The sequence below is a fragment of the Cherax quadricarinatus genome, chromosome 31 (assembly GCF_038502225.1).
Source record: "Cherax quadricarinatus isolate ZL_2023a chromosome 31, ASM3850222v1, whole genome shotgun sequence".
In the NCBI taxonomy this organism is placed as follows: Eukaryota; Metazoa; Arthropoda; class Malacostraca; order Decapoda; family Parastacidae; genus Cherax; species Cherax quadricarinatus.
The window spans coordinates 16,949,653-16,977,470 of NC_091322.1; the positions used below are offsets into that span (position 1 = coordinate 16,949,653).

Sequence of the window (27,818 nt, forward strand, 5' to 3'; positions counted from 1 at the left end):
CTGGCTTCCTTCCTGCCCTGCAGCGCTGTATAACCCTTGTAGTTTAGCGCTTCTTTTTGATTATAACAATAATAATAATTTGCACTGCAACCCATTATTGTAAAAATATAATCTCAATGTACTACTTGCAAAGAAATAAATGAATTTGAATTTTAAAATCCCACAAATTGTCAGTACCATCAGCGGGCTCCATTTTTTTTTTTACGGCTTTTTGAGGAAGACGATCACCGACCGTGGTGTGAATCTACCTCTACCTAGACTCCTGGCAATGATTTTACTTTGTTTATTAAAGCAAATAACATCTTTTATGATTTATATACTTTGTTTTTCTTTTCCTGCCAACACTGGGGCAATAATTTCCACAGTGGAGACAGAGGCAGGACAGAGCACGACTCAGGCTCCAGCAGCCTCTTGTACAAACAATAAACAGGAAGGTAAGTCTTGTGTCAGTCTTGATAGTGTGAACACGGTGTTCACTGGGCATAAGTGACAGATTTACCTAATTCCCTGGCTGAGCACACTGGTCAGAGCCTCATTTCATCAGTTTCTACCTCGCGGTGGGCCTTCAACTGAGGCTGTATTAGGTAGGGGGAATAAATGCTGGTGGAGGGCTCTTGCTTACTTACTTGCTCCCAGAAATTGGAACTACCCTTTCCTTCCTCAGATATACTTTAATTAGCTCATATATACCAAAATCCATGTGATGGATGTGGTTTTAGTGCTTCCCTGAATGTAATGTATGATTGAGAGGCTGGACCTTGACTCAGGGTGTGGTCGTCTGGTTTGACCCCAGGGTGTGATTGTCTGGCTCGACCCCAGGGTGTGGTTGTCTGGCTCGACCCCAGGGTGTGGTTGTCTGGCTCGACCCCAGGGTGTGATTGTCTGGCTCGACCCCAGGGTGTGGTTGTCTGGCTCGACCCCAGGGTGTGGTTGTCTGGCTCGACCCCAGGGTGTGGTTGTCTGGCTCGACCCCAGGGTGTGGTTGTCTGGCTCGACCCCAGGGTGTGGTTGTCTGGATCGACCCCAGGGTGTGGTTGTCTGGCTCGACCCCAGGGTGTGGTTGTCTGGCTCGACCCCAGGGTGTGGTTGTCTGGCTCGACCCCAGGGTGGGGTTGTCTGGATCGACCCCAGGGTGTGGTTGTCTGGCTCGACCCCAGGGTGTGGTTGTCTGGCTCGACCCCAGGGTGTGGTTGTCTGGCTCGACCCCAGGGTGTGGTTGTCTGGCTCGACCCCAGGGTGTGGTTGTCTGGCTCGACCCCAGGGTGTGGTTGTCTGGCTCGACCCCAGGGTGTGGTTGTCTGGCTCGACCCCAGGGTGTGGTTGTCTGGCTCGACCCCAGGGTGTGGTTGTCTGGCTCGACCCCAGGGTGTGGTTGTCTGGCTCGACCCCAGGGTGTGGTTGTCTGGCTCGACCCCAGGGTGTGGTCGTCTGGCTCGACCCCAGGGTGTGGTCGTCTGGTTTGACCCCAGGGTGTGGTTGTCTGGTTTGACCCCAGGGTGTGGTTGTCTGGTTTGACCCCAGGGTGTGGTCGTCTGGTTTGACCCCAGGGTGTGGTTGTCTGGTTTGACCCCAGGGTGTGGTTGTCTGGTTTGACCCCAGGGTGTGGTTGTCTGGCTCGACCCCAGGGTGTGGTTGTCTGGCTCGACCCCAGGATGTGGTCGTCTGGCTCGACCCCCAGGGTGTGGTCGTCTGGCTCGACCCTAGGATGTGGTCGTCTGGCTCGACCCCCAGGGTGTGGTCGTCTGGCTCGACCCCAGGATGTCATCTGGCTCGACCCCCAGGGTATGGTTGTCTGGCTCGACCCCAGGGTGTGGTCGTCTGGCTCGGCCCCAGGGTGTGGTGGTCTGGCCCGACCCCAGGGTGTGGTCGTCTGGCTTGACCCCAGGATGTGGTTGTCTGGCCTGACCCCAGAATGTGGTCGTCTGCTCGACCTCCAGGGTGTGGTCGTCTGGCTTGACCCCAGGATGTGGTCGTCTGGCTCGACCCCCAGGGTGTGGTCGTCTGGCTCGACCCCAGGATGTCATCTGGCTCGACCCCCAGGGTATGGTTGTCTGGCTTGACCCCAGGGTGTGGTGGTCTGGCTCGGCCCCAGGTTGTGGTGGTCTGGCCCAACCCCAGGGTGTGGTCGTCTGGCCCAACCCCAGGATGTGGTTGTCTGGCCTGACCCCAGGATGTGGTTGTCTGGCCTGACCCCAGAATGTGGTCATCTGCTCGACCCCCAGGGTGTGGTCGTCTGGCTTGACCCCAGGGTATGGTTGTCTGGCTCGACCCCAGGGTGTGGTCGTCTGGCTCGACCCCAGGGTGTGGTGGTCTGGCCCGACCCCAGGGTGTGGTGGTCTGGCCCAACCCCAGGATGTGGTTGTCTGGCCTGACCCCAGAATGTGGTCATCTGGCTCGACCCCCAGGGTATGGTTGTCTGGCTCGACCCCAGGGTGTGGTCGTCTGGCTCGACCCCCATTATTATTATTATAATCAAAAAGAAGCACTAAGCCACAAGGACTATACAGCGCTCGACCCCCAGGGTGTGGTCATCTGGTTCGACCCCAGGGTGTGGTCGTCTGGCTCGGCCTTAAGGTGTGATCGTCTGGCTCATCCCCATTATGAGGTGTTTGCCTTCACCTGACCTAATTGTAAATGCATTTTCCTGTTTCCATTACTGATGAGATCCTTTCTTCCCTTTCCATTCACTGTCTAAATTTAAGCTGTGTTTTCTCCTGGACTCCACTAGATGAGGCTTCATACTAGTGTCAGCTGTGCTAGCTTTTTTTTTTTTTTAACCCCTCCCCCAATAATAACAACAACTGGTAGTTTTTACATTGATTAATTGATATTTAGTCTACTTTAAATCATCATAAATGTCAATCTGTGGCCCAATCAAACTTTATTACTATTTAACTTCATTACCTAACAGAATACTCCATTCTACTGATTACACAGCAACACAGTAAATGACCATATGACCTGTCTTTGTAATACTCATTTGTACTAAATTGTTATCTGTTTTACAATAATTTTTGTACCACTGAATATATCATTGTTTAGTTAATCTTAAGTTAATTTTAAGCCTGCCCATAATGCTCTGCATACAAGGGGCTTTGGCATGCTGCACTTTAAAAATTGTATTCCTTGTACTTCTCTGTATCATGTTCAAATAAATAAATAAATAAATGGTAAAATTAGTATTGCTGTATGTATTTTGCATGCACTCTGCACATATACACGCACACGTGTACGCATGCTGTTCCACTTCAGCTACGTGGCTTCTAATAGGGAAGATTCGAAAACAGTACTTTTGTATGTTTCCAGATCTTCCCTATTAGAAGACCCATAGCCAAAGCAGTAGAGCACTGGACTTGTCACTCTCATCCATCTTTCTCCTTATTCATTGAGTCATTTATTATGACTTAATCTGAGTTCATATGTATGTATGTGTATCTTTATTAAACATTTTTATTAAATTATTGGATACCTTCAGTATAATGTAAACTAAATGTGTACTCTTATTTTTATGTACTATGTACTGTGTGTGTCTCATTGTTTAGTAATTTTAAGTTAGTTTTAAGGCTGCCAAAATGATCTGCATAAAAAGGGGCTTTCTATAAAGTGGTTTATACATGTCAGTTACCCTAGTTGTATGCCACTTTATGGAAATACTAGTTTGTTTAAGAACAAATACAGTATCATAAGAACGAAACATGGTTGACATTTTTCACGGTAGTGTATCACAAAAATAATACTGGCCACTATTTTCATTGTACTGTACATTAGAAATGTTTTAAGAAATCAGACTTAACCAGGCCTAACTAATGTAACAGAATCTCACATTACTCTTATCTTTTACACCAGCACTATGATGTTACAGGAAATGTTTGTGCAATGAGAGTCCTACCATGCACTAAAAGTCACAAAAAGTAATGGTACAGTACTGCTCAGGCAATGGTTCTAGACATACTTGAGCTGATACCACAAACTTTAGCACATTTTAGATACTGAATGGAATTTTTTTAATAATGCTGTTTTTATAATGTTTTGTTTTTATAATAGGTTTTTGGTTAATATGGATTAGTTTAGGATAAATTGATATAACTTGGTGTAGGCTCTACTTAACTAGCCCAACTCTTAGACAATTTCTGCTTCAGTTTAAATATTAATGCCTATGAATTTATAGTGACACCCTTATAATACTTTTTTCTTGGTGTTTATAGACTTATTAGTACAATATTTTGTATTTGTAATACTGTTATGCAGCATTATCTTGAATAAGTTCTTCAGATTCAATAACTTTTGGATTTTTCAGACTGAAAGCAATGCTTCCGGGAATTGGGGTGTTTGGCACTGGAGACATTGTAAGAGCTCTAGTGCCATTCCTCAGAGCAAAAGGATTCCGAGTTGAGGCAGTTTGGGGGCGCACGTTAGAAGCAGCGGAAAATGTTGCAACAGAACTCAACATTCCATTCCATACAAACAAGGCAAGTGTTCTGTAAGCATTCCTCATTTGTTAGGGTTTCATTACTGGGAAAACGGGTCTGCTGACATAGCCTGAAGTTCAATGATTTACCTTTCATGGGGAATACCTGATGCTAGGGTAGGGACCTTGATCCCAGGAATAGGAGTTAACCTCCAATTCCTTGAATTGATCCTGATTACTTCCCACTCCCAGGTGTGATATGAGCCCTACAGGTTTATTGCTTTCCATGAATGTATACCTTACCTTTGATGAGTTTTGAGTTTTACTACTCTCAGAGCCCGGCCATGGGCCAGGCTCATCTAGTGCTAGCCTGGTCAACCAGGCTGTTGCTAAAGAATGCCTGCTGTCCCACATATCCATCACAGCCTAGTTATTATAATTATTACAATCAAAACTAAATGCTAAACCCATAAGGGTCATACAGCCTATGAATGTAATGACAATTATTTCACTGCTTTGTTTTAATGATGAATGCATCCAGCTTATAAAGTCCTAGACTTACGTTCAGATTACACACAGCACTATCTTTTATATACCTGTATTTTACAGGTACCATCCGACTTACGACCAAGCTTGGTTCTGACCAGCCAGTCATGAGTCAAAATGGACTTAAGTCGAATCTTACTACTGAATATCTACATCACATTCTTGTAATGATTTTATTATATTGTTTTATTTTGGTATTTCATTTTTTACTTTACTTTTTATGCTGTTAGCACTGTATTTTATACTGTAAGGTTTAGGATAAACACTGTGTACAACACAAACAGTTGTTTACTTCCCAGAAATTTGGTATACAAAACATGGTCGTAAGTCGAGTGGTCGTATGTCGAGCACGTCGTAAGTTGGATGGTAGGTGTACTTTATTCAATCAGTGATTTGTAGGTAATTTTTCATAGTTTTAACCAGTCAACTTGATGATTAAGATGTATTTTTTTTTTACCTCAACAGCCATCTCCTGCCAAAGCACAGTGACTAAGATTTCTTGCACGAGTAAACTGAGCATTCAAATCTGTACTAAATCTAATGCATTATTTTGGGAGTGAATTCTGCTTAGCAGTGTTGTTTCAAATATTGTCATGTACTGCATATGTTAATAAAAACTTGAGTATAGGGGTTTTCCTATTGCTATACAAAACTTCTGGGTATAGACCTCTTCATTAAACAAACTTGGCATCAATAATACAGAGCTTAATGAGTTCACAGTTGGCAGACAAAGGCATTGGTAACTTGAAATTGCATAGTTGTTCATACAAAAAAGTTAATAGGTCATCAACAGCTAAAGTATTCCTTTTGCATTTGTATAATATTACTGTATATCATGATCACACTTGATAAAGACTTTTTCAAAGCCTGTGTACTTTTTGCATTTTGTCTGTCTTCCAGTACATCTAAAACCATGCTGTGGTGTAGCAGTTGCAAGAGGTGAGAGCATCTTGTTCTAAACTCGTGTCCAGGATTACATAAATGTTGGGATTCCATAATTCCGGATTCATTTCTTACCTGTAATATGGAGCATATGAAAGAATTATGCTGTTGTTGTTGAGTTAACATAATACAGTAGATTTTAGGCTATGTTAATTTACAAGTCTGGCCCAAAGCTGAGCTCTGGAAATAGAAAAACTCTTGAAACTCATCAAAGGTATAACCATTCAGGTTCAAAAGTCACTGGACTAATGGAAGGTTTGTGAGTGTCACATCTCAGGAAATACATGCAACTTAGACTGTTATTTGGTAGTTTTATTTTTAATAGAAAACATTGGGATTTAGAACTTTTAAATAGGAGTATGATATCTTTTGTGTAAATTTATTTTCTTAATAATTAAGAATATTCTTTCATTTCAAATGATGGATGCTTTCATAAAGTTATACTTCACTTTGTTTGAGTTTCCTATTAATTATTAATTCAGGTGGATGATGTGCTGTTGAGAAAAGATGTGGACTTGGTGTTTATCATTTGCCAGCCAGACCTTCATGCTCAAATTGCTGTGAAAGCTCTTGGTATTGGCAAGCATGTTCTGTGTGACAGACCAGCTGGCCTTTGTCAGGTAAGTAATGTTGAAGCAAATAAATTCACCAGTAAAAAGACAAAGACAAAGTAGGTTTGCTTGTATTGTATAAAGAATAAAAGTCATACTGTGGCTGGAACAGTTCATAACCCACAGATGGAGATTAAATTTGGATGATGTTTCAGTCCATCCTGCATGGATTAAATGTATTACTTAATGAAGAATCAGACCTGTAAAAATGCATTATCCTTGTGGGTTTAACATTTAAATAGTATGATTATAATAATAAAAATGCATTAATTTTGCCAAATATGCATCATTTTCCATGCATATTGAGAAAAAGTACAGAGGTCTAAGAATAAGATATCCCTATAATATTTTGATGCTGCATGTACTATTTTAATTGTCTCATAAAGTACAGGCTTCTTGATTGGTTCAAACGATGGGGGTAATAACTGTAATAAAGTCGCACATTTAAGAGTTGCAGAGGTTAATGAATACTTCTTTTATTAATGAAAGAATGTCATCCAACTCTTGATAGCAAACATGATTTTTTTTTTTTTCTAAAATTGTCCCCTGTGTCAAATGCAAGGTTGATACAGAAATAGGTAATGCACTTTTTTTTCACACCTGGGCTTAAAAATGGAAAAAAAAAAAAATTACCCACCCAGTTGGGTTTTTAACCCTTAAAATGTCCAAACGTAGTTCTAAGTTTACACGTGTAGAGCTCCAACATTGATTATACCCATTTGAAAGCATGTAAAAAAAAAGTAGATCTACGTTCAGAGTGCTACGCGATCAAACGTAGATCTACGTTTGGACAGTTTAGGGGTTAAATTTTTGACTGTATTTATGTAAGAAAATACAGTGGATCCCCGGTTTTCTGCTGGTGCAGAAATTGTAGAATTCGGATTTCGAGCACTTTTCGGCAAAATTTACCTCCAGGTTTCGTACATTCCCTAGGAAATTGTTGGTACCAGATGCGTGCGCCTGGGCTGTCCATACGTTCGTAACGTACTCTTGGGCACATTAATATATAGACATTTTCATTAATCCATCTATGATATTTTCTTCAAAATTATGTAAGAAACATGTTACATAGCATATAAACATGCCTTTGTTACTCATTCACTCAGTGTCCCTCAAGTCTTAATGCCATAATAATACTAATAGTACATAATAATAATCACTCTTAGGCACATTAAATGTGTTATTTTACATTAATATAGACATTTTCACTAATCCATCTATGATATTTTCTTCAAAATTATGTAAGAAACATGTTACATAGCGGTGGAGGAAACATCACGTTTTCTCTGGTCCAGCGTTAGAGAAAACTATATGAACCTGCGTTGGCCTAGTAACCGCCCTTTATACATAAACTTTTGTTTACAATTCTTGGCATGAATTATTCATTACTTCTCCCTTTGTTTATGATGGCATCTAAAGGTAGTTGTTAGAAACGATTAAACTCGGTGAACATGGTATGTTGATGGTAATAATATGGCTGTAGGCTGCAGTGTTTGTAGCCGGTAGGTATACACTGGAATGTAGTCTGCCTGGGACTACAAATAAATATTACTCATCAACAAGAGTCTTCATTAAAGGTATGTAATGTTCATTTATCATTAAAATTAGTCATTTATATTTATTTCTCATTTTTTCTGTCTGTAAAGCTATAGTTATTCTCCATAAAATGTATTTTTTAATATTTTTGGGTGTCTGAAATGGATTAATTGGATTTACGTTATTTCTTATGGGAAATATTACTTCGGTTTATGGCCATTTTGGATTTCAGCCAACCTTCTGGAACGGATTAATTACAAAAACCAGGGGTCTACCGTATGTAGAATTTCCAATTAAAGTCAGTCATAATTATCAGTTTATTTATGTAGGGCTTGAAAAGTTCTGGTCAGTAGTAATTTATATTTATATTATGGAACAGAAAAATTTGGCAATGTGCATATAAAAAATAGAAGAAACTGTTCTTATTAGCAAATAACAAATTTTAGTATTAAATATTGTTCCCTATTGTCGTTGGACAGTAAAGCAGACTGTAAACGGATGGGGTTGTAGGCGCCCTTATCAAACACAAACAATAAATATAAATCAGGAACGTACATGGTAAGCTGTCCAATATACAAGTACAGTTAGAAATAGAAATACAAATAGCTAGAGCTTCATTTAAGGAGGTTATTAACAGAGTATTCAAGAGGTTGCTAGTAGAATTACAGTAAATCAACCATTCAAATTATTATGAAGCTCTGTGTAGTCTGCAGTCAATCAAACAAACGGGCTTCCACATGAATAAATTGTCATTTTTGTGGAAATTGGTGTCACGCCCCTTGTGCAGATATCCAAGAACTAGCTACAAGTAGTATTAAAACAGAGAAGTGTTTTTGGGTATGCCCAAATGAGATAAATCTGTGGACTAAAATCACATTGGTATTAAAAGAGGATAACATCAAAGCTGCTTTCATAGACAACCTGGAAGCATTCTACAACAGATGGGAACGTAAAAAGTCTGGGCTGAATGGTACTGCCCTTGATACTGGCCATGTAGTCAGAAACTGTAAGGCTGGAGGTGATGTCCTGGTAGTCAGTAAATGTGGGGCTGATAGTGTTGTCCTGGGAGACAGTAATAGTGAAGCTGGAGGTGCTGTCCTGGGAGACAGTAATGGTGAAGCTGGAGGTGCTGTTGTGGGAGACAGTAATGGTGAAGCTGGAGGTTCTGTCCTGGGAGACAGTAATGGTGAAGCTGGAGGTGCTGTCCTGGGAGACAGTAATGGTGAAGCTGGAGATTTTGTCCAGGTAGTCGGGAATTATATGCAGGAAGGAATACATATAAATGACCTCATAGGGGACAGGAGCCGTAGTGGGGAAACAAGTGTAGTCAAAGATAAGATAAAACCAATATTGCAAACTAGAAATACCACAGGAAATAGCAAACAAGAGGACTCCACTAGCAATAGTGAGGATATATTACCAAAAACAACTGGTGGGAGCTCCATTGTTGGTGCTAGGGAGGATAGGAATAAGACAGGTAAACATGCACCGACAGGGAATACAGTCACAGAAACCCAAGGCAAACAGAAACCAAGCCTGTGCACATACTATGCACTTCGTATCTGCAGACATGGGAAATCTGGAAAAACAGACGGGACGTGCAACTATGACCACCCTAGAAAATGCCGTGCCCATATGACAACAGGAAAATGCAAACTCACTCCCTGTAAGCTTTTTCACCCTGAAATGTGTACCTCTTCAGAACAGGAAAGACTGTGCTATAACTTAAATTGCCAGGCACACCATCTAAAGGGGACAAAAAGATACAAAACATCCAGGCCATGGGAAAACCTGGGTAGCCACAGCCACTCAAGAGGGAGAGGTTTTTTAGTGCCAGGAAGGAAAAAAAACTGGCAGGAAATGGCAGAAATCGTACACCAAATCCAGTCATTCCTGGAGTGGAACCACAGTCGATGGCCTCCACTCCAAACCAACATATACAGATATTAATGCTGGAAAAAAAAATCCCCCCCCAGTACCAACAATACCACCAGTCCGATGACATTCTTCTTTGCAAATATACAGGGTCTAAAGCCAGCAACAAACAACAAAATACCTTTCATCCGTGGACTGCTTGCAGAGGCAAAGGCAATGTTCACGGCTTTCACTGAGACCCACATAAAGGATCACTTGGACAACGAAATATGGATCCCAGGTTACAACCTATACAGATGTGACAGAGTGAACAGGCAAAAGGTAGGGGGGGGGGAGGTTGGCCTGTACATTGCAGAGTCACTTGTTTGCACAGAACTGCTTAATGCCTCAAATGATGTAGTGGAAGTTTTAGCAGTAAAGATCGAGAACCAAAACCTAGTCATTGTGGTAGTCTACAAGCCTCTGGATTCAACATCCCAGCAATTCCAGGAACAGCTGTTAAAAATTGACCACTGTCTGGAAAATCTTCCAGCTCCTGCACCCAACATCTTGCTCCTGGGATATTTCAACTTAAGGCACCTAAAATGGAGGAATATAGCAAATAATATTGTTGCAGTAATAACACCAGGAGGCAGTTCTGATGAAAACTCACACTCACACGAGCTTTTAAATCTCTGCACAAAATTCAATTTAAACCAGCAAATAATAGAGCCTACTAGACTGGAGAATACACTAGACCTCATCTTCACTAACAATGATGATTTGATAAGAAATGTCACCATATCAAAAACAATATACTCAGATCACAACATAATTGAGGTTCAGACATGTATGCACGGAGCCCCAGACTGACATAATGAGATTAGTCACGAGGGAGCATTCACCAAATTCAACTTCAATAACAAAAACAAAAAGTGGGACCAAGTAAACCAAATCCTAACTGATATAAGCTGGGAAGATATACTAAGCAACACAGACCCCAACCTATGCCTAGAACAGATTAACTTGGTGGCACTCGATGTATGCACAAGGCTTATTCCTCTAAGAAAAAGGAGGAGTAGATGTAAAATAGAAAGAGACAGGCGCTCCCTTTACAGGCGACGGAAAATAATAACAGAGCGGCTAAAAGAGGTCAATATATCTGAAATGCGTAGGGAGACACTGGTCAGAGAAATAGCAAGCATCGAAATTAAGCTAAAGGAATCTTATAGGAGTCAGGAATCGCGGGAAGAACTAAAAGCCATAAATGAAATCGAAAGAAACCCAAAGTATTTCTTCTCCTATGCCAAATCAAAGTCGAGAACAACGTCCAGTATTGGGCCCCTACTTAAACAAGATGGGTCCTACACAGATGACAGCAAGGAAATGAGTGAGCTACTCAAGTCCCAGTATGACTCAGTTTTTAGCAAGCCTCTAACCAGACTGAGAGTCGAAGATCAAGATGAATTTTTTATGAGAGAGCCACAGAATTTGGTTAACACAAGCCTATCTGATGTTATCCTGACGCCAAAGGACTTCGAACAGGCGATAAATGACATGCCCATGCACTCTGCCCCAGGGCCAGACTCATGGAACTCAGTGTTCATCAAGAACTGCAAGAAGCCCCTACCACGAGCTTTTACCATCCTATGGAGAGGGAGCATGGACACGGGGGTCGTCCCACAGTTACTAAAAACAACAGACATAGCCCCACTCCACAAAGGGGGCAGTAAAGCAACAGCAAAGAACTACAGACCGATAGCACTAACATCCCATATCATAAAAATCTTTGAAAGGGTCCTAAGAAGCAAGATCACCACCCATCTAGAAACCCATCAGTTACACAACCCAGGGCAACATGGGTTTAGAACAGGTCGCTCCTGTCTGTCTCAACTATTGGATCACTACGACAAGGTCCTAGATGCACTGGAAGACAAAAAGAATGCAGATGTAATATATACAGACTTTGCAAAAGCCTTCGACAAGTGTGACCATGGCGTAATAGCGCACAAAATGCGTGCTAAAGGGATAACAGGAAAAGTCGGTCGATGGATCTATAATTTCCTCACTAACAGAACACAGAGAGTAGTAGTCAACAGAGTAAAGTCCGAGGCAGCTACGGTGAAAAGCTCTGTTCCACAAGGCACAGTACTCTCTCCCATCTTGTTCCTCATCCTCATATCCGACATAGACAAGGATGTCAGCCACAGCACCGTGTCTTCCTTTGCAGATGACACCCGAATCTGCATGACAGTGTCTTCCATTGCAGACACTGCAAGGCTCCAGGCAGACATCAACCAAATCTTTCAGTGGGCTGCAGAAAACAATATGAAGTTCAACGATGAGAAATTTCAATTACTCACATATGGTAAACACGAGGAAATTAAATCTTCATCAGAGTACAAAACAAATTCTGGCCACAAAATAGAGCGAAACACCAACGTCAAAGACCTGGGAGTGATCATGTCGGAGGATCTCATCTTCAAGGACCATAACATTGTATCAGTCGCATCTGCTAGAAAAATGACAGGATGAATAATGAGAACCTTCAAAACTAGGGAGGCCAAGCTCATGATGACACTCTTCAGGTCACTTGTTCTATCTAGGCTGGAATATTGCTGCACACTAACAGCACCTTACAAGGCAGGTGAAATTGCTGACCTAGAAAATGTACAGAGAACCTTCACGGCACGCATAACGGAGATAAAACACCTCAATTACTGGGAGCGCTTGAGGTTCCTAAACCTGTATTCCCTGGAACGCAGGCGGGAGAGATACATGATTATATACACCTGGAAAATCCTAGAGGGACTAGTACCGAACTTGCACATGAAAATCACTCACTACGAAAGCGAAAGACTTGGCAGACGATGCAACATCCTCCCAATGAAAAGCAGGGGTGTCACTAGCACGTTAAGAGACCATACAATAAGTGTCAGGGGCCCGAGACTGTTCAACTGCCTCCCAGCATACATAAGGGGGATTACCAACAGACCTCTGGCAGTCTTCAAGCTGGCACTGGACAAGCACCTAAAGTCGGTTCCTGACCAGCTGGGCTGTGGCTCGTACGTTGGTTTGCGTGCAGCCAGCAGTAACAGCCTGGTTGATCAGGCTCTGATCCACCAGGAGGCCTGGTCACAGACCGGGCCGCGGGGGCGTTGACCCCCGGAACTCTCTCCAGGTAAACTCCAGGTATTGTCCTGTAGGTAGTAAGTCATTTCCCATTCTATGATACTATAACATATACCACTAACCTCATAACTGTAAAGAACTATGACATTCTGGCTAGGGGCCTGGAGGTCCATGAACATATATTTTCTCCACATCAGATATTTCTAAGTTGCCAAACACAAGTACATCTGTGCTTTAACTACACACTGTTTACAGTCTCTTCTCTTTACTGGAAACCAACCGACTACAGTGCATTTAGCTCTTGAGAGATTTGTACTGATGCTTGAATAGAGTAAGCACAACATATTCCAACAAGTTAAAAGAATCCTATCTTTCTTTCAACACATTGGCCGTATCCCACCGAGGCGGGGTGGCCCAAAAGGAAAAACGAAAGTTTCTCCTTTTACATTTAGTAATATATACAGGAGAAGGGGTTACTAGCCCCTTGCTCTCAGCATTCTAGTCACCTCCTACGACACGCATGGCTCACGGAGGAAGAACTCTGCTCCACTTCCCCATGGAGATAAGAGGAAATAAACAAGAACAAGAACTAGAAAGAAAATAGCAGAAAACCCAGAGGGGTGTGTATATATATGCTTGTACATGTATGTGTAGTGTGACCTAAGTGTAAGTAGAAGTAGCAAGACGTACCTGAAATCTTGCATGTTTATGAGACAGAAAAAAGGACACCAGCAATGCTGCCATCATGTAAAACAATTACAGGCTTTCGTTTTACACTCACTTGGCAGGACGGTAGTACCTCCCTGGGTGGTTGCTGTCTACCAACTTACTACCTATAAAAAGGATCCTATATTTATTTAAAATGTGTGTTACTTAATAAACACAGTTGTCTCATTCTTAGATGCTTTTAAATCTTTATCAGGTATAAAAGAAGCCAGTTGCCATCTAGTAGTAGCCTGAGGGTATTCAGACATAAAAAAAACTTACTTTTACCCATTTTTATGCAAGTTTTTTTAAACATTGAAGAAATCAGGTGGGCTGGGTTTTCCTAGAAAAAAAAAAAACAAAAAAATAGCTGTATAGCCCTTGTGGCTTAGCGCTTCTTTTTTTGATTATAATAATAATAATAGAAAAAAAATGGGCAGTTATGCCAACTTTTAATGCAAAAGCTAGGAGAAAAGTTCCATAAATTGATTATTAAATGGCACTGATTTTGTTACCAGTTTTGGTGATCTCAGCATATTAATACTTTATATAATCCTTTTTCAGCTTGAGGTGTTGAAGATGGTGCATGCTGCTCAGTACTACCCATCGCTCATTTCCGTCATATCCCATGGGCTTCGATTTCTTCCAGCATTTGTACATATGAAACGGCAGATTGAGACAGGTTATGTAGGCATGGTCAATGTCTGCGATGTAAGAGTACATTGTGGTAGCATGATTGGGAATCAGTTTGATTGGATGTGCAGTCATTTGATGGGTGGGGGAATCCTAACAATGGTTGGCAGTCACATAATTGACATTGTTTCATTTGTTACTGGACAGAGAGCTAACCGTGTTCATGGCATGATGCGCACTTTCACAAAAAGCACTGAGAAAATCAACGGAATCAGATGGATTGATAGTGATGACTTTTGTAGCTTCCAAATGATCTTAGATGGTGGAGCCTGTGTAACGGCTACTCTTAACAGTCACATGTCAGGAGGTTTTATTCAAGAAGTAGTTGTGTGTGGCAGCCAGGGCAGATTAGTTGTCCATGGAGCGAATCTCTATGGTCAGAACCACACTACTGAGAAGGAGGAGCTACTTCATGAGGGCCCAGATGATGTGGCTCACCTCACAAATAAGAACAATAGTGCAAGAATCAACTCTCTCTTACCACAGCCTTACCTTCAAGGACTCTTCAGGTTGGTTGGAGCTCTCAAAGAAGCATTTGCAACAGGAGATGGGGAGCATGGTTGGCTGAAAGAGCCTGTGTCTAGCGCAGCCACATTTGAGGATGGTCAGTACGTTCAAGCCGTCATCGATGCCATCAAACTGTCATCAGCCAGTCGTCAGTGGGAGCAGGTAACAGTAGCCAATGATGAGAATGAACTGAATCCCTTAATGACCCGCCTTAACCTCCCTAACATTAATATGAGCTCTTTGGATGCACTTTCTCAAGCTCCAACTAACAGACCTCCTCCCCATCGTAAGGTGACTAGTTCAGAGTCGCACCTGCCATGGAGCTTCGCTACAAAGCACTAAAATGTTGTTGGGGATCTTATTGCTTCTTATGGTCTTGTGCATTAAAGGAATTGATGGTGTAGAGACTGTCTTAGTGTATAATTTAAACAAGGCTTCGTGTGGATGGTAATGCAGTCTATAAAATGTATATATATTTGTGTATCAGTAATTGCAGAGGAAAACATTAATATAGTTGTCCTCTTGACAGAATCATTTGTTTCTTAGTTATAACTGTGCTCTCTAACCTCCTACAAGTAAGGGAAAAAGACTTGACCTGCTTTTTATCAATGTATGCACTCAGTATATTTCACTCTTGCTTTTTTTTAAATTGTTTGTTATGCATTGTCACTCTTGCATTGAGAAGATGAATTTAGCACACACTACTGTATACAAACAGATGTTTCCATTTTTTCTTCCATAATGAATTAGTTTTTTTTAGTTTAATTTTAAAATTATAATTTCATGCATAAGCAAACAATTCTTTCAAGGGGTATGTTTATCTTCGTACTGTACCAAAGTGTGTATTTATACTGTCGTCACTTTGTTGTCATGATATATATGAAGCTTTATACGTTACATAAGCTTTATTGCTTTAGCCTTAATATTGTGAATAGTTGTAAGCTGGTAGGGAAGTGTACAGTTTGGGAAAATAGTTTAATGGATTTTCTGCTGAATTTTAGCTTTTGACCTATTACATTGCACTGCAGTATATGAGCATGTCTCTTGTACATTGCTGTATATAATATTTATTATCTCTTGTTTGGGAAATCGGTTATATAAAAGTAAGTTTAAGAAATGTTTGTTTATACAAAACTAACTATATTTGTAACTGAAAAGGTTTTAAAATTTTTGATCTAATTTATTTGTGATTAAAATGAAATAAAATACAAATTTGGATACACGTTTAGGAATTCAGTGGCGATGGGTTAGTGTTACTGTTATAAAATACTGTACTAACATTTTTTTCCTCTTGATAACGTATAAACATTTCTTCAGCTGCATTCTCTTTTTATATTATAATGTAGTAGATATTAACGTTTTATATTTGTAATGTAAAAATAACAATGTCCAGTTTTACAGTTCATTGTTGTATAGTAATACTGTATTCTCCTAACCTCTTTCTTTGCAGTTACTTTTTGGTTGTATTCTTGTCATAGACTGTCTTTACTCACTATTCATTTTTCTTTAAATGTTTGAATTCCAGTAGATCAGATTTTATTTGTGCTCTGTATAACTGTCATGTAGTATAAATTATCATGTGCGACCTTCATTCACCCAGCACCTTGTCCTCAGTCACTAGCTAGCATGCTCCCACCCAGTAGCCTGCATGCTCCTGTTGACAGTGGACTTGCCTGAGGTCATTGTGAGGTGGAGGTGAAAGACTCATGTACCACATTTTTCCCTGCATGTACACCACTAAAGATTTTTATGGTGTACACCAAAAATATGCCACAACTTTGCAAAATGCGTTTACAGACATGTTAACAGATCACACATTATCCGATGGTCTATTGTAAGTCATTTCCCTCCTCGCAAAGTTATGGAGGAACTCTGGTTCAGTTTTGGACCTTGATGCCGTTTTCAAGCTGTCTCTTGCCCTGTCTGCGTCTCGTTCATTTGTAGCTCCTTTGGCGATTCCTCCCCATTTTCTGCACTTTTTAACATCTTTAATTTTTTTTCATGTTTACCTACATCTTCAGTTGGGTTCTCTGCATTCCTGGTTGAACTGTGGTCACTTTTTTTTCCTTATTGTCTTCAAAATTGGTTTGAATTTTTTTTTCTTGGGACATTTTGTCTGTTACCCCTCTCTCTCTCATGCACAATACTCTATTACAAAAGTTTCCTTTCTCATTGCACTAATTCTCATGTTTATAGTTCTTTCTCCATTACTCCCTCACCAGACATTTCAAGTGGGTATCAGAAGTTGGAACCACATGATGGCTGGCACATAGGTTGATTTCTCCTCTGACATTCTTTTAGGATGAATATATTCATGGGGAGATGCTAAACCTATATGGATTATATAGCACTTGGGAACAGGGTGGTAATCAGGTTTAATCCAATGAAAGGAAAGATTGCCCATCAATTCTTTGGATCAAGATCCCCTACTGGCATTAAGACAACCCCCTTTAAAGGGCATTTGAGGTGAAAACCAGGTCAAGTTTTATTGCCTCATGTTGGCTGAAGAACTTTCACTGTTGTCTTAGTTTTGCTCTCCAAAGACATTGGTAGCAGAGAATCCTTTTAATAAATTTTTTTGCCCAAGGCTGGGCCTTGATATTATTATTATAATCAAAAAGAAGCGCTAAGCCACAAGGGCTATACAGCTGGGCCTTGATAAATATCCAGTTTGGGCAAAAATGTTGTATAAGGTTTCTCTACTACCAGTGTATTTTCCACTGTTGGCTTTTGCCATTGTTTGCCTTTGTGCTATGTGCTCCTAATACCCCATGAGGGCTTCTAATTTCTCAAGTCAGTTTCCATGTGTTTGAAATCTAAATTATTATAATCAAAAGTTGAAATCTAAGGCTGTTACATTAGCTTTAGTTTTTCTCTGCATGATGGGAAATGACCATGGTGTCTTGTGTGAATGTACACATACTTGCCTTCCAACCTTCCACCAATCTCGTGCACACAGTCAAGACTATTCCCCTCCCCCCCCCACACACACATTCTTTCCAGATGATGGGTTCCTTGATCCTAGCAAAGGGCTCTTGAGCCAAGGAACTGAACTTGCCCTACTTGGATCAAATCTATGCCTTCTATTCCCAGGTACTGCTTCACCCCTAGCATTCCCCCCTCCCCCCAGGTTAGAATTAATGCTCCATGTATAATTTTTGTAGTTTTAAGAAATTTGTTACTCTTGAATCTCAGTAGTGCATGTGTGTTCAGATCCTAAAATCATTACATCTGCCTTTTTTTTTTTTTACCAGTAGGATTATTTTTAGCCCATTATTGTCATTCATCAACTTTGTTATTATTATTATTATTATAATCAAAAAGAAGCGCTAAGCCACAAGGGCTATACAGCGCTGCAGGGTAGGGAAGGAAGCAAGGGAATTGGATGGCAGAAGGGAGGGGGGATGATCAGCAGGTTACAGAAAACAGCGGGGCAGGGGATAGTACGGGGGTAGAGGGTAGCAAGAGATACAAGTAGAAAGGGCTGAACGTATCAAAATTTGTGGAGTAAGTCAGTCGTTGTCAAAAAGTCAATGAGAGAGTCCGGATGAAAGGTGGGTCCATCAGCGAGAAGGGAAGGTAAAGAGAGAGCAGCGGGGCGAAGACGACGACAGAGGTAAATTCTGCGTGCTCGTTGATAAAGTGGGCAGTCCAACAGAATGTGGCTGACTGATAATGGAGCTTGGCAATTCTCACAGAGAGGAGCAAGACGCCTCTCCATGAGATATCCATGAGTAAGACGAGTATGGCCAATGCGAAGACGGGAGAGAGTAGTCTCCCAACCTCGACACTGGTGATAAGAAGACGGCCAGTAACCTATACTCGGTTTAATAGACTGAAGTTTGTTGCCGAGCATAGTAGACCAACGTTGTTGCCAACGGGTGTGAAGGTGGGAAGATATTACAGCAAAATAGTCCGTACATGGAATACCTCTATAAGAAACTGGTAGGTCATGTACTGCTGACCGCGCAGCAGTGTCTGCCTGTTCATTGCCCTGTACGTCAACATGACCAGGGACCCAACAAAAAACAATATCTTTATGCTTAGTAAAGATGCGGCGTAGCCAAAGTTGGATACGGAGGACTAAGGGGTGAGGTGTATCAAATTTTTTGTATAGCCTGTAAAGCACTAAGGGAGTCTGAGACAACCACAAATGATGACACAGGCATAGATGCAATACGGATAAGTGCTGTAAGGATGGCATATAATTCAGCAGTAAAAATACTAGCTGAAGATAGTAAATGCCCTTGTACGACGCTGTCCGGAAACACTGCTGCGAATCCTACGCCGTCAGAAGACTTAGAGCCATCTGTGTACACAGCAATGGCATGAGAATGAGAGTGAAAGTGGTCAAGAAAAAGAGAGCGGGAAGCGACCGTAGACAGTTGGGCTTTCGAGCAAGGGAGGGAGAAAGAACAGACTCGAACAGCTGGAACTTCCCAGGGGGGTAGGGAAAAGTGAGATGCTACATGTACATAGAAAGGTGGTAGTTGAAGAGAAGACAAGAGCGAATGAAGGCGAAGAGAGAAGGGACGGAGTAAGCAGGGGCGGCGAACAAATAAAGAATGTCTACTAATATCAGTGACCATTCTATAAATGGAAGGATTGCGGAGATCATGAGAGCGTACATAGTAGCGCAGGCAATGGGCATCACGGCGATCGGATAAGGATGGAACGTTCGCTTCTGCATAGAGGCTTTCGACAGGGGAAGAGCGAAAAGCACCAAGGCATAAACGTAATCCTTGGTGATGAATGGGGTTAAGGCTAGAGAGAGTAGCAGGAGATGCCGCTGAATAGATCTGGTCACCATAATCAAGTTTCGATAAAATAAGGGTGGAATGTAGGTGAAGGAGGGTTCGACGATCAGCTCCCCACGAAAGATGAGCAAGGGTTTTAAGAAGGTTCAGCCGGCTGTGACAAGTTGCCTTCAGAGAGGTAATGTGAGGTTTCCAGGATAACCTACGATCAAAGAGGAGGCCCAGAAACTTGACTGTATCACGTTCAGGGATACGTGAGCCATAGAGGTACAAAGGATGATCAGAGATGACAGAGCGTCTAGTGAAAGTGATTTGGTGGGTTTTAGTGCTGGAAAATTTAAACCCATGTGTGGTGGCCCAATTGGAAACACGGTCGACTGCATGCTGGAGAGAAACTGTAAGGAGGTGACAGTCAGCGCCTGCACAGGCAATAGCGAAGTCATCAACATAGAGTGATGACCAAATATTTGATGGAAGACTAGAGGCCAAATCATTAATAGCAAGGAGAAAAAGTGTTGTGCTCAGAACACATCCCTGGGGGACACCTTCAGCTTGGATAAAGTCCGGGGAGAGCACATTATTAACCCGAACACGGAAATGCCTGTCAGTTAAAAAGTTCTTAAGGAAGGATGGTAGATTGCCTCGAAGGCCTAAGGAGTGGGCTTGGGCTAAAATATTATACCTCCAAGTTGTGTCATATGCCTTCTCAAGGTCAAAAAATATGGCAATAACTGAGTGGTTATTCGCAAAGGCATTACGAACATACGTATCCAAGCGCAGTAAGGGGTCTATGGTAGAACGTCCCTTACGAAAGCCATATTGACGAGTGGAGAGACTGTTGTGTGTCTCTAAATACCACACTAAACGTCTATTTACTAGACGTTCCATTACTTTGCAAACTGCACTGGTAAGAGCAATGGGACGATAGTGGGAGGTTTCATGTCCCGTAGTGCCTGGTTTGCGGAAAGGGAGAACAATGGCGGATTTCCACAGCTGTGGAAGAACTCCTTGTGACCAAATAAGATTGTAAAGGCGCAATAGGACTGCAAGGGCTGACTGATGTAAATGTTGTAGCATACGAATATGAATGTCGTCGGGCCCAGCTGCCGATGATCGACAAGCTGAGAGTGTTGCCTCCAGTTCTTGAAGTGTAAAAGGCACATTATACTGTTCTTCTCTGAGAGAAGAAAAGTCCAAGGGTGCTAACTCTCTGGCAGACTTTGAGGAAAGAAATGAGGGGCATAGATGGAGTCCCTGAGAAATACGGACCAGATGATTGCCAATTTCATTGGCAACATCTAGTGGGTTTGCTATATCAACACCGGCAACCCGCAGAACAGGAGCCGGGTCAGGAGAATATTTACCACTCAGTTTTCGTACTTTTTTCCAGACTGCACTCATAGAGGAAGCAGAGGTGATGGTGGAGACATAATCTCGCCAGCAAGTGCGTTTAGCGTCACGGATGACACGGCGAGCGATCTCACGCTTCTGTTTAAAATCAAGGAGTCGCTCTGTGGTTCTATTGTACCGGTACCTGCCCCATGCAGCGCGTTTCAAACGTACTGCACGAGCACAAGCAGGAGACCACCAAGGCACGCATTTCTGAGAATGCCTGCCCGAAGTTTGGGGTATAGAATGAGAAGCTGCGGTGAAAACGGAGGACGAGAAGAGGTGTAAAAGCTCATCGATGGAGGACGAAGAAGGAACCTCTTTAAAAACAGTCAGGTGTGAGTAAAGGTTCCAATTTGCCCGATTAAATTGCCAGCGTGGGGTGCGAAGAGGTGGCGAATATGAAGGGGAAGTAAGAATGATTGGGAAATGATCACTGTCATGTAAGTCCGGGAGAACAGACCAAGTAAAGTCTAATGCGGCGGAGGAAGAGCAAACTGAGAGATCGATGCAAGAGAGAGTATGAGTCCGAGGATCAAAATGGGTGTGAGTACCTGTATTTAAAACATGGAGGGGGTGGGTGGCAAGAAAAGCCTCTAACTGAATTCCACGGGAATCACAGTGAGACCCTCCCCAGAGGAAATGGTGGGCATTAAAATCACCAAGTAACAGAATCGGTGGCGGTAATGACGAAACAAGGAAGGCAAAATCCGGAATAGATAATGCCCGAGAAGGAGAGAGATATAAAGAACAGAGCGTATACCACCTATGTAAGTGGATACGGGCTGCTGTGTAATGCAGCGAAGTATGAATAAATAGCTGATGGTACGGAATATCAGTGCGGAGAAGAAGGGCACTTTCATTAAAGGTCCCATCAGGAAAAGGATCTGAAGAATACAATAAATTATAGCCTGAGATGTGAGAAATAACAGCAGAGTGTAATTTTGGTTCCTGTAAGCAAACACCAACAGGGGCAAACTGGGAGAGTAACATCTGAAGCTCACCCCGATTACCCCTGAGGCCGCGTATATTCCACTGTAAAAAGGCCATGATTGGCAATGATAAAGATACTTGAAATCCGCAGGTAAGGGTTCCTACGGACTAGAAGGGTTAGAAAAGTCCACATGCGGAGGCAGTGGAAAATGTTCAAGCAGCGAAGGAACGGTGCGCTGTGAAGAAAGGAGTTGCGCAGATGGAGCAGAGGAGAGAGAAAGAGCGGAAGGTGGATCAGTGTCCATTGATGGTTTGGTCTCTGCAATATATTCAGAGATTGCTTCAAGTGTTTCGGAATTCAGAGATGTCGTATGGGAGACAATATTGGGAATGGTAGGGGGAGGATGAGTAAAGATTGGAACTGTATTGGACTGTACCAAGGTAGGGGGGGGCGAAAGGGTGGAGGGAACTGGAGAAGCGTGGCAGGGGACAGAAGAGACAGGAACCTGGGAGGTGGCAGAAGAGGAAGAAACTTGGGAGGGAACAGGGGAGGAAGGTACATTACGAGGAGGAGGGTGAACCTCTGCACTTGTAACTGAGCCAGTGAGAGGGGAAGAACTAGGGACAGAGACAGGGAGGGTAAAATGAGGAGGTGGAAGATGGGTAGGAGGTGTTACCGGACCTTTTTTTGACTTTTGAGAAGTAGAGGGACGATTGGGAAGAGGTGTCGTACGAGGTCTCGTCGATACTGAGGCTTGTAAGAGAGAACTCGAAGAAGCGAGATTAGACTGAGGCGTTGAAGTAGGGACGTCTGAGCCGAGGACAGCAAAAGGATTAGATACAGGAGTGATTATGGGAGAGGTAACCACAGAGGTGGGTGTAGAAGATGGGATACCAGAAGTGGGGGGACGTTTTGAAACACGGGAATAAGAAACACGTGGGAGTCTCCCTTGGAGGCGGAGATGAGAAACTGCCATGGCATAAGGGAGACCTTCTGTCTCTTTGAGGTAACGGATTTCCCGCTCGTTTAAATAGACCTGACAACGGCGAGAGTACGAAGGGTGAGCCTCATGACAGTTAAGGCAAGAGGGAGATCGATTGCAAGACGTATTAGAATGGTCATCGGCACCACAGACTGGGCATTCGGCGATAGATCTGCAATATTTCGCTGGATGGCCAAATCGCCAGCAATTTCTACACTGTTGTGGTGTAGGGATCACCTTTCGAACTTGTAACCGATGTCCTGCTATATAAACGGAGGATGGGAGTTCTCGGCTGTCAAAAGTTAAACGAGCCACATTGCTAGGGTATCGTCTCCGCCCACGGGCAGGAAGAGCGTAAGTGTCTACCTTGAGGATTGGGAGATCTTGGAGTTCCAGCTGTTCTAGAATGTCGGTGCCACATGTCTGGAAATTTTGTTGAACTATGGTATGGGGCAGAATAACGGTACCACTACAAGAATTGAGGGAATGATGTTTTTCAAGGGTGACAGGAACAGTATCTATATGGGAAAGACGAGAGAGCTCACGAGCCTGGGTAGCATTCTGTACGGTAATGATGCGCGTACCGCTCTTAAGAGCATGAAAAGAAATATCTTTACCAACATGGCGTAGGAGTGCCTTGCCAATACTATGGTCAGAAAGATAGGCAGTAGAGGAAGTTGGTCGTAAAGTGAAGAATTTAGTCCACTGTTCAGTCTGAAACTGAGCGTGGAAAGGTAGTGAAGGACGTGTCGATCGTTTCTGAGAAGAACGAGAAGGTGAAGGTGGAGAAGTATCATCAGCAGGTAATTGTCGTTGACGTTTAGGCGTGGGACCAGAGTTGGTCCGACGTGGAACGGGTCGGCGATTTGAAAATTGCCGCACCGTAGAGGGAGAGGCCGGAAGCATAGTCAGAGGAGAGCGAAGGTCTGATAAATCGAAGGAGTCAGTCGAGGCCTCAGTACCTGAAGCGGGTGAGGAAACAGCACCGGCAATAGGTACAGAGGCATGAGGAATGTCTGAAGAGTGGTCCAAAGACGAGGCGGGGTCAGAACGGGGTGCGGTATCAAGAAGGGGCCCGGGGGTACCAGGTTCATGGACTAGGGCTGCCATGGTTAGGTTACTTCTTTCTTTTTGTTTTTAAGAAAAAAAAAGAAAAAGAAAATAAAAATAAAAAAAAGAAAAAAAAAAGGGGGGACCGGGGAGGGATAGTTCCTAGGAGGAATGAAAGGGCCAGAAATCTCCCTCCGCGCCCAAGAGGACTCGACACCGCTAGTAGCGCAGATGCAGCATGGAACCCGTGCCATACCCTACCCTTCATGCCAGTAAACCAGCAATCTGGGATAGCAACCTCACATCTGCCGAGCTACCTCGGTGGACAAAAGAGAGGGCGGCCGGATATCCGCCACAAAGCATACCTCCTTCAGCCACCACCCCCGGAATCCGAAAGGTGGCTTCCAGAGATACACCCGTCGCCCAAAAGACACCCAAAGCTACTCCGGGATACCGGAGAGGGATCGGGACATCCCTAGGCAATCCAGATTCCACGGCAAACTACGCCACCGCCAAGAAACCTCAACGGAATGGGATGGACCCCGGTGTCCTTTCCCCTACCTAGGAACTAGCGCGCCTGTGGGAGAAATCACGAAGGCTAAAAAGAGGAAGGGCAAAAGGGAGGGGTGAGGAGGAGGAGGAGGAATGGAAAAAGGGGAGGATGGGGAGGATGGGATAGGGGAGGGGAGGATGGGATAGGGGAGGGGAGAATGGGGGGTAATTAGGTTCGGTCTGAGGAAGAAGACCGACAGGGCTAATTCCTCAGACCAAGAGCCTCTTCACCACGCCAAGGAGCCCCCCTTGAAGAGGTCTCTCAACTACAGTATAGCATTATTGAGCCTGTTCTTCCCTTGGATTGAACCAGTGTGCCTCCCACTCCCTAAAGATTTTACTACTGTAATTTAGAGGAGTGTTATGTTTATGATGGTAGGTTAGTAGACAGTGACCACCCAGGGAGGTATCACTATACTGCCATGGGACTGTGAAGCTGTATAACCCATACGAGTCTGCCACGGGATTGTGAATCTCCATAACCTGTACAAGTTTGGTTCTTTCCAAATACAGGTGAACCCCCATCACACAGTAGGTTAAGTTTTGGGATGCTGCTGTAAAGTGAAACTTTTTTTTTTTTTTTTCTACTTTCAAATGAACATAAAAGCCTTATAATATTTTTGCTCTGTCACATTAAGTGAGCATTATTTTTATCAAGGGGAGCACTAAACCCAGAGATTATACAGCACCTATGGGGGAGGGGGGATGGAAGACATTCAGGCATAACCCTTTCAGGGTCAGAACACTCAATCTGAAACTTGCTCTCAAAGTTGGAGTATTAAAAAAAAAACATGAAATGAAACCAAAAGTATGAAATTTCATTATAAATTGGTCTTGGCAATATTTATGCATCTGCAATTTCACCTACTTTGAGCCCTATTTTCGGCCAGTTTCATTGTTCCAGTCTATCACACTCGGCTATTTCACTAGTATTCCTGCTATCGAGTTAGGTAGATGGGCAGTTTCTTGTGCTATTTCAATTACCCAAGCAAGCGATCATAAATTGGCAATTTGGCCAATTTCAGTTAAAAAATGCCAATTTCAAAATAGGGTCCAGAATAAACAATATACATAGATATTCCTGGCATTAACCCTTTCAGGGTCCAAGGCCCAAATCTGGAGTCACGCACCAGTGTCCAAGAATTTAAAAAAAAAAAATGTTATTTTTTCTTATGAAATCGTAGAGAATCTTTTTGTGAAGGTAATAAAACAAAAAGTACGAAATTTGGTGGAAAACTGACGAAATTATGCTCTCGCGAATTTTGATGTGTCAGCGATATTTACGAATAGGCGATTTTGCCGACTTTGACTCCCATTTTAGGCCAATTACATTATTCCAATCAACCAAATTCTTAGCTATTTCACTAGTATTACTTCTATTCTATCGATTGAGCACAAGAAATCGCCAAGTCAACTGCTTCAACTACAAAATAAAGTGATCGGAAATTGTTAATTTGGCCAATTTAACACAAAGTTCAAAATATTCCAATTTCAAAATAGGGTCCAGAATGAACAATGTAAGCATTCCTGGCACTAAATTAACATTTCCTCTGTTCATTAGTTATGTTTTGAGGCTTTACAAATAAATTCCATTTTGATTTTTTATTTACATAATGAATTTTTATTCACACCAAAAAATAGAAGATTTACTGTTATGCAATACTGTAATAATTGTATAAATATCATCACCATATTTGTGAATGTATATTAGACCCACCAGCTGACGTGTATTAGACGTGTGAGGTCGTTTGTTTACTCTTGAATATCGGCAAAAATTTAACATTTCCGCTACTTTGAGCTCAGTTTCAAGCCATTTCCAATGCTAAAACCAATCAAAATCATCTCTATTTCTGTAATATGTCTTCCATTCTATCAAATGAGACCAAGAAATCGCAAATACAACTATAAAAAACATACGAAAAAACACTGCAAAGTTGCTGTTTTAATCGAAAAATCATTTCATTTTTTTTCTCTCATTATACACAGTGTGCTGCAGGATCTGTTTTATGTGGTGCACACATACCACATAGATGTATTCTCTCATATCTAGGCCCAAATGTACCACTCACAGTTTATCAGAGTGAGCTGAGCTCATGGCGTAGATCTACGGTTTGGACCCTGAACGTAAAGCCGTAGATCTACGGGACGGACCCTGAAAGGGTTAAAGTGTTTCCTCTGTTCCTTACTCATGTCCTCAGGCCTCTATTGCATTACACTTTTTCCATTTTTTTTTTTCCACACACACACAAGATTGTTATGCAGAATACGGCATTATTGTAATTGTATAAATAATGTCAGCACATTCGTGAACACATTAAACCTATGCATATTGGACGAGCGAGGTAATTTGCATACTCTGGAATATCGGCAAAAATTGAACATTTCTGCTACTTTGAGCTCAATTTCAAGTGACTTTCAGTCCTGAAACCAACTAAAATCATGTCTATTTCTGTAACATATCTTCCAATCTATCAAATGAGACCAAGAAACAATACAACCATAAGAAAAAGCACTGCAAAGTAGCTTTTAAACGTCATAGTTTTTCCCATTATGTATTGCAGGATTTTTTTTTTTTTATAGTGCACACTTACTGCACGGTCCCATTCTCTCATATCTAGGCCCAAATTTACCGCTCACAGCTCATCTGAGTGGGCCGAGCTCATGGCCTAGAACTATGGCACAGACACTTCAAAGCCGTAGTACTATGGGACTCACCCCAAAAGGGTTAATTCAGGGAACTGGAGCAGATACAATTCCCTAGATCAAAAGCCCCTCACCAGCATCAAAGAATTTCCCTTGAGGGAAATAAGTGAGCAATGGAGCTAGGCCTAAAAATGCATATACAATGCACACATTACTTACCTTAAAATATTTTTGTCCTGAGCTTATAGCGAGTGGTGAATATAATTATGGTAGTCTAAACAAATGAAGAATGGGTATAACTGAAAACAGCTGCATTAGCAAAATGCTGTAAAGCAGGGCCCATCTGTGCATATACAGTGCTTATCATTATTGTATACATTACATAGTGTGCTTTCCACTTAGTAATGTCCAAACACCCTACCATGGCACATTTGTCGAAGAGACAGCCATAGTGACCTGGCAACTCAAAGCATGAAGTCTCAAGATTTACTGTGGCTATTGGCTGCATCTTAAGTGTCTCCTGGGCTTGTGGGGAGGATGGGAAAGGGGGGGGGATAGAGGCAGTTTTGTGTCAGTG

The 27,818-nt window shown here is 42.4% G+C and overlaps 1 protein-coding gene and 1 long non-coding RNA gene across 3 annotated transcripts; one reads left to right on the forward strand and one right to left on the reverse strand.

The window, feature by feature from the left end:
• The first annotated feature begins 289 nt into the window (after positions 1 to 289).
• On the forward strand, positions 290 to 16,046 carry LOC128698136 (glucose-fructose oxidoreductase domain-containing protein 1). Of its 2 annotated transcripts, none has more exons than XM_053790247.2 (4): positions 290 to 434; positions 4,298 to 4,469; positions 6,379 to 6,516; positions 14,299 to 16,046. In XM_053790247.2, exons 2-4 carry the CDS (start codon positions 4,308 to 4,310, stop codon positions 15,274 to 15,276), a joined length of 1,278 nt encoding a protein of 425 aa, XP_053646222.1. In that variant the 5' UTR covers positions 290 to 434; positions 4,298 to 4,307; the 3' UTR covers positions 15,277 to 16,046. The 2 variants fall into 2 exon arrangements, with proteins under 2 accessions (XP_053646222.1, XP_069946327.1); XM_070090226.1 differs by lacking the exon at positions 290 to 434 and adding an exon at positions 441 to 584.
• Positions 16,046 to 18,226, reverse strand: LOC138853471 (uncharacterized). The gene is made up of 3 exons (XR_011392644.1): positions 17,998 to 18,226; positions 17,589 to 17,809; positions 16,046 to 17,528 (listed from the first exon to the last, which is right to left on the reverse strand). It is a non-coding gene; the product is annotated as an uncharacterized lncRNA (long non-coding RNA).
• Between the last annotated feature and the right edge of the window lie 9,592 nt (positions 18,227 to 27,818).

Excerpts from the sequence above, each read along its gene's own strand:
- LOC128698136 (XM_053790247.2), top strand. The coding sequence starts at position 4,308 with ATGCTTCCGGGAATTGGGGTGTTTGGCACTGGAGACATTGTAAGAGCT. Across the intron at positions 4,470-6,378 it reads TTCCATTCCATACAAACAAG|GTGGATGATGTGCTGTTGAG; the intron begins GCAAGTGTTCTG and ends TTATTAATTCAG. Across the intron at positions 6,517-14,298 it reads GACCAGCTGGCCTTTGTCAG|CTTGAGGTGTTGAAGATGGT; the intron begins GTAAGTAATGTT and ends ATCCTTTTTCAG.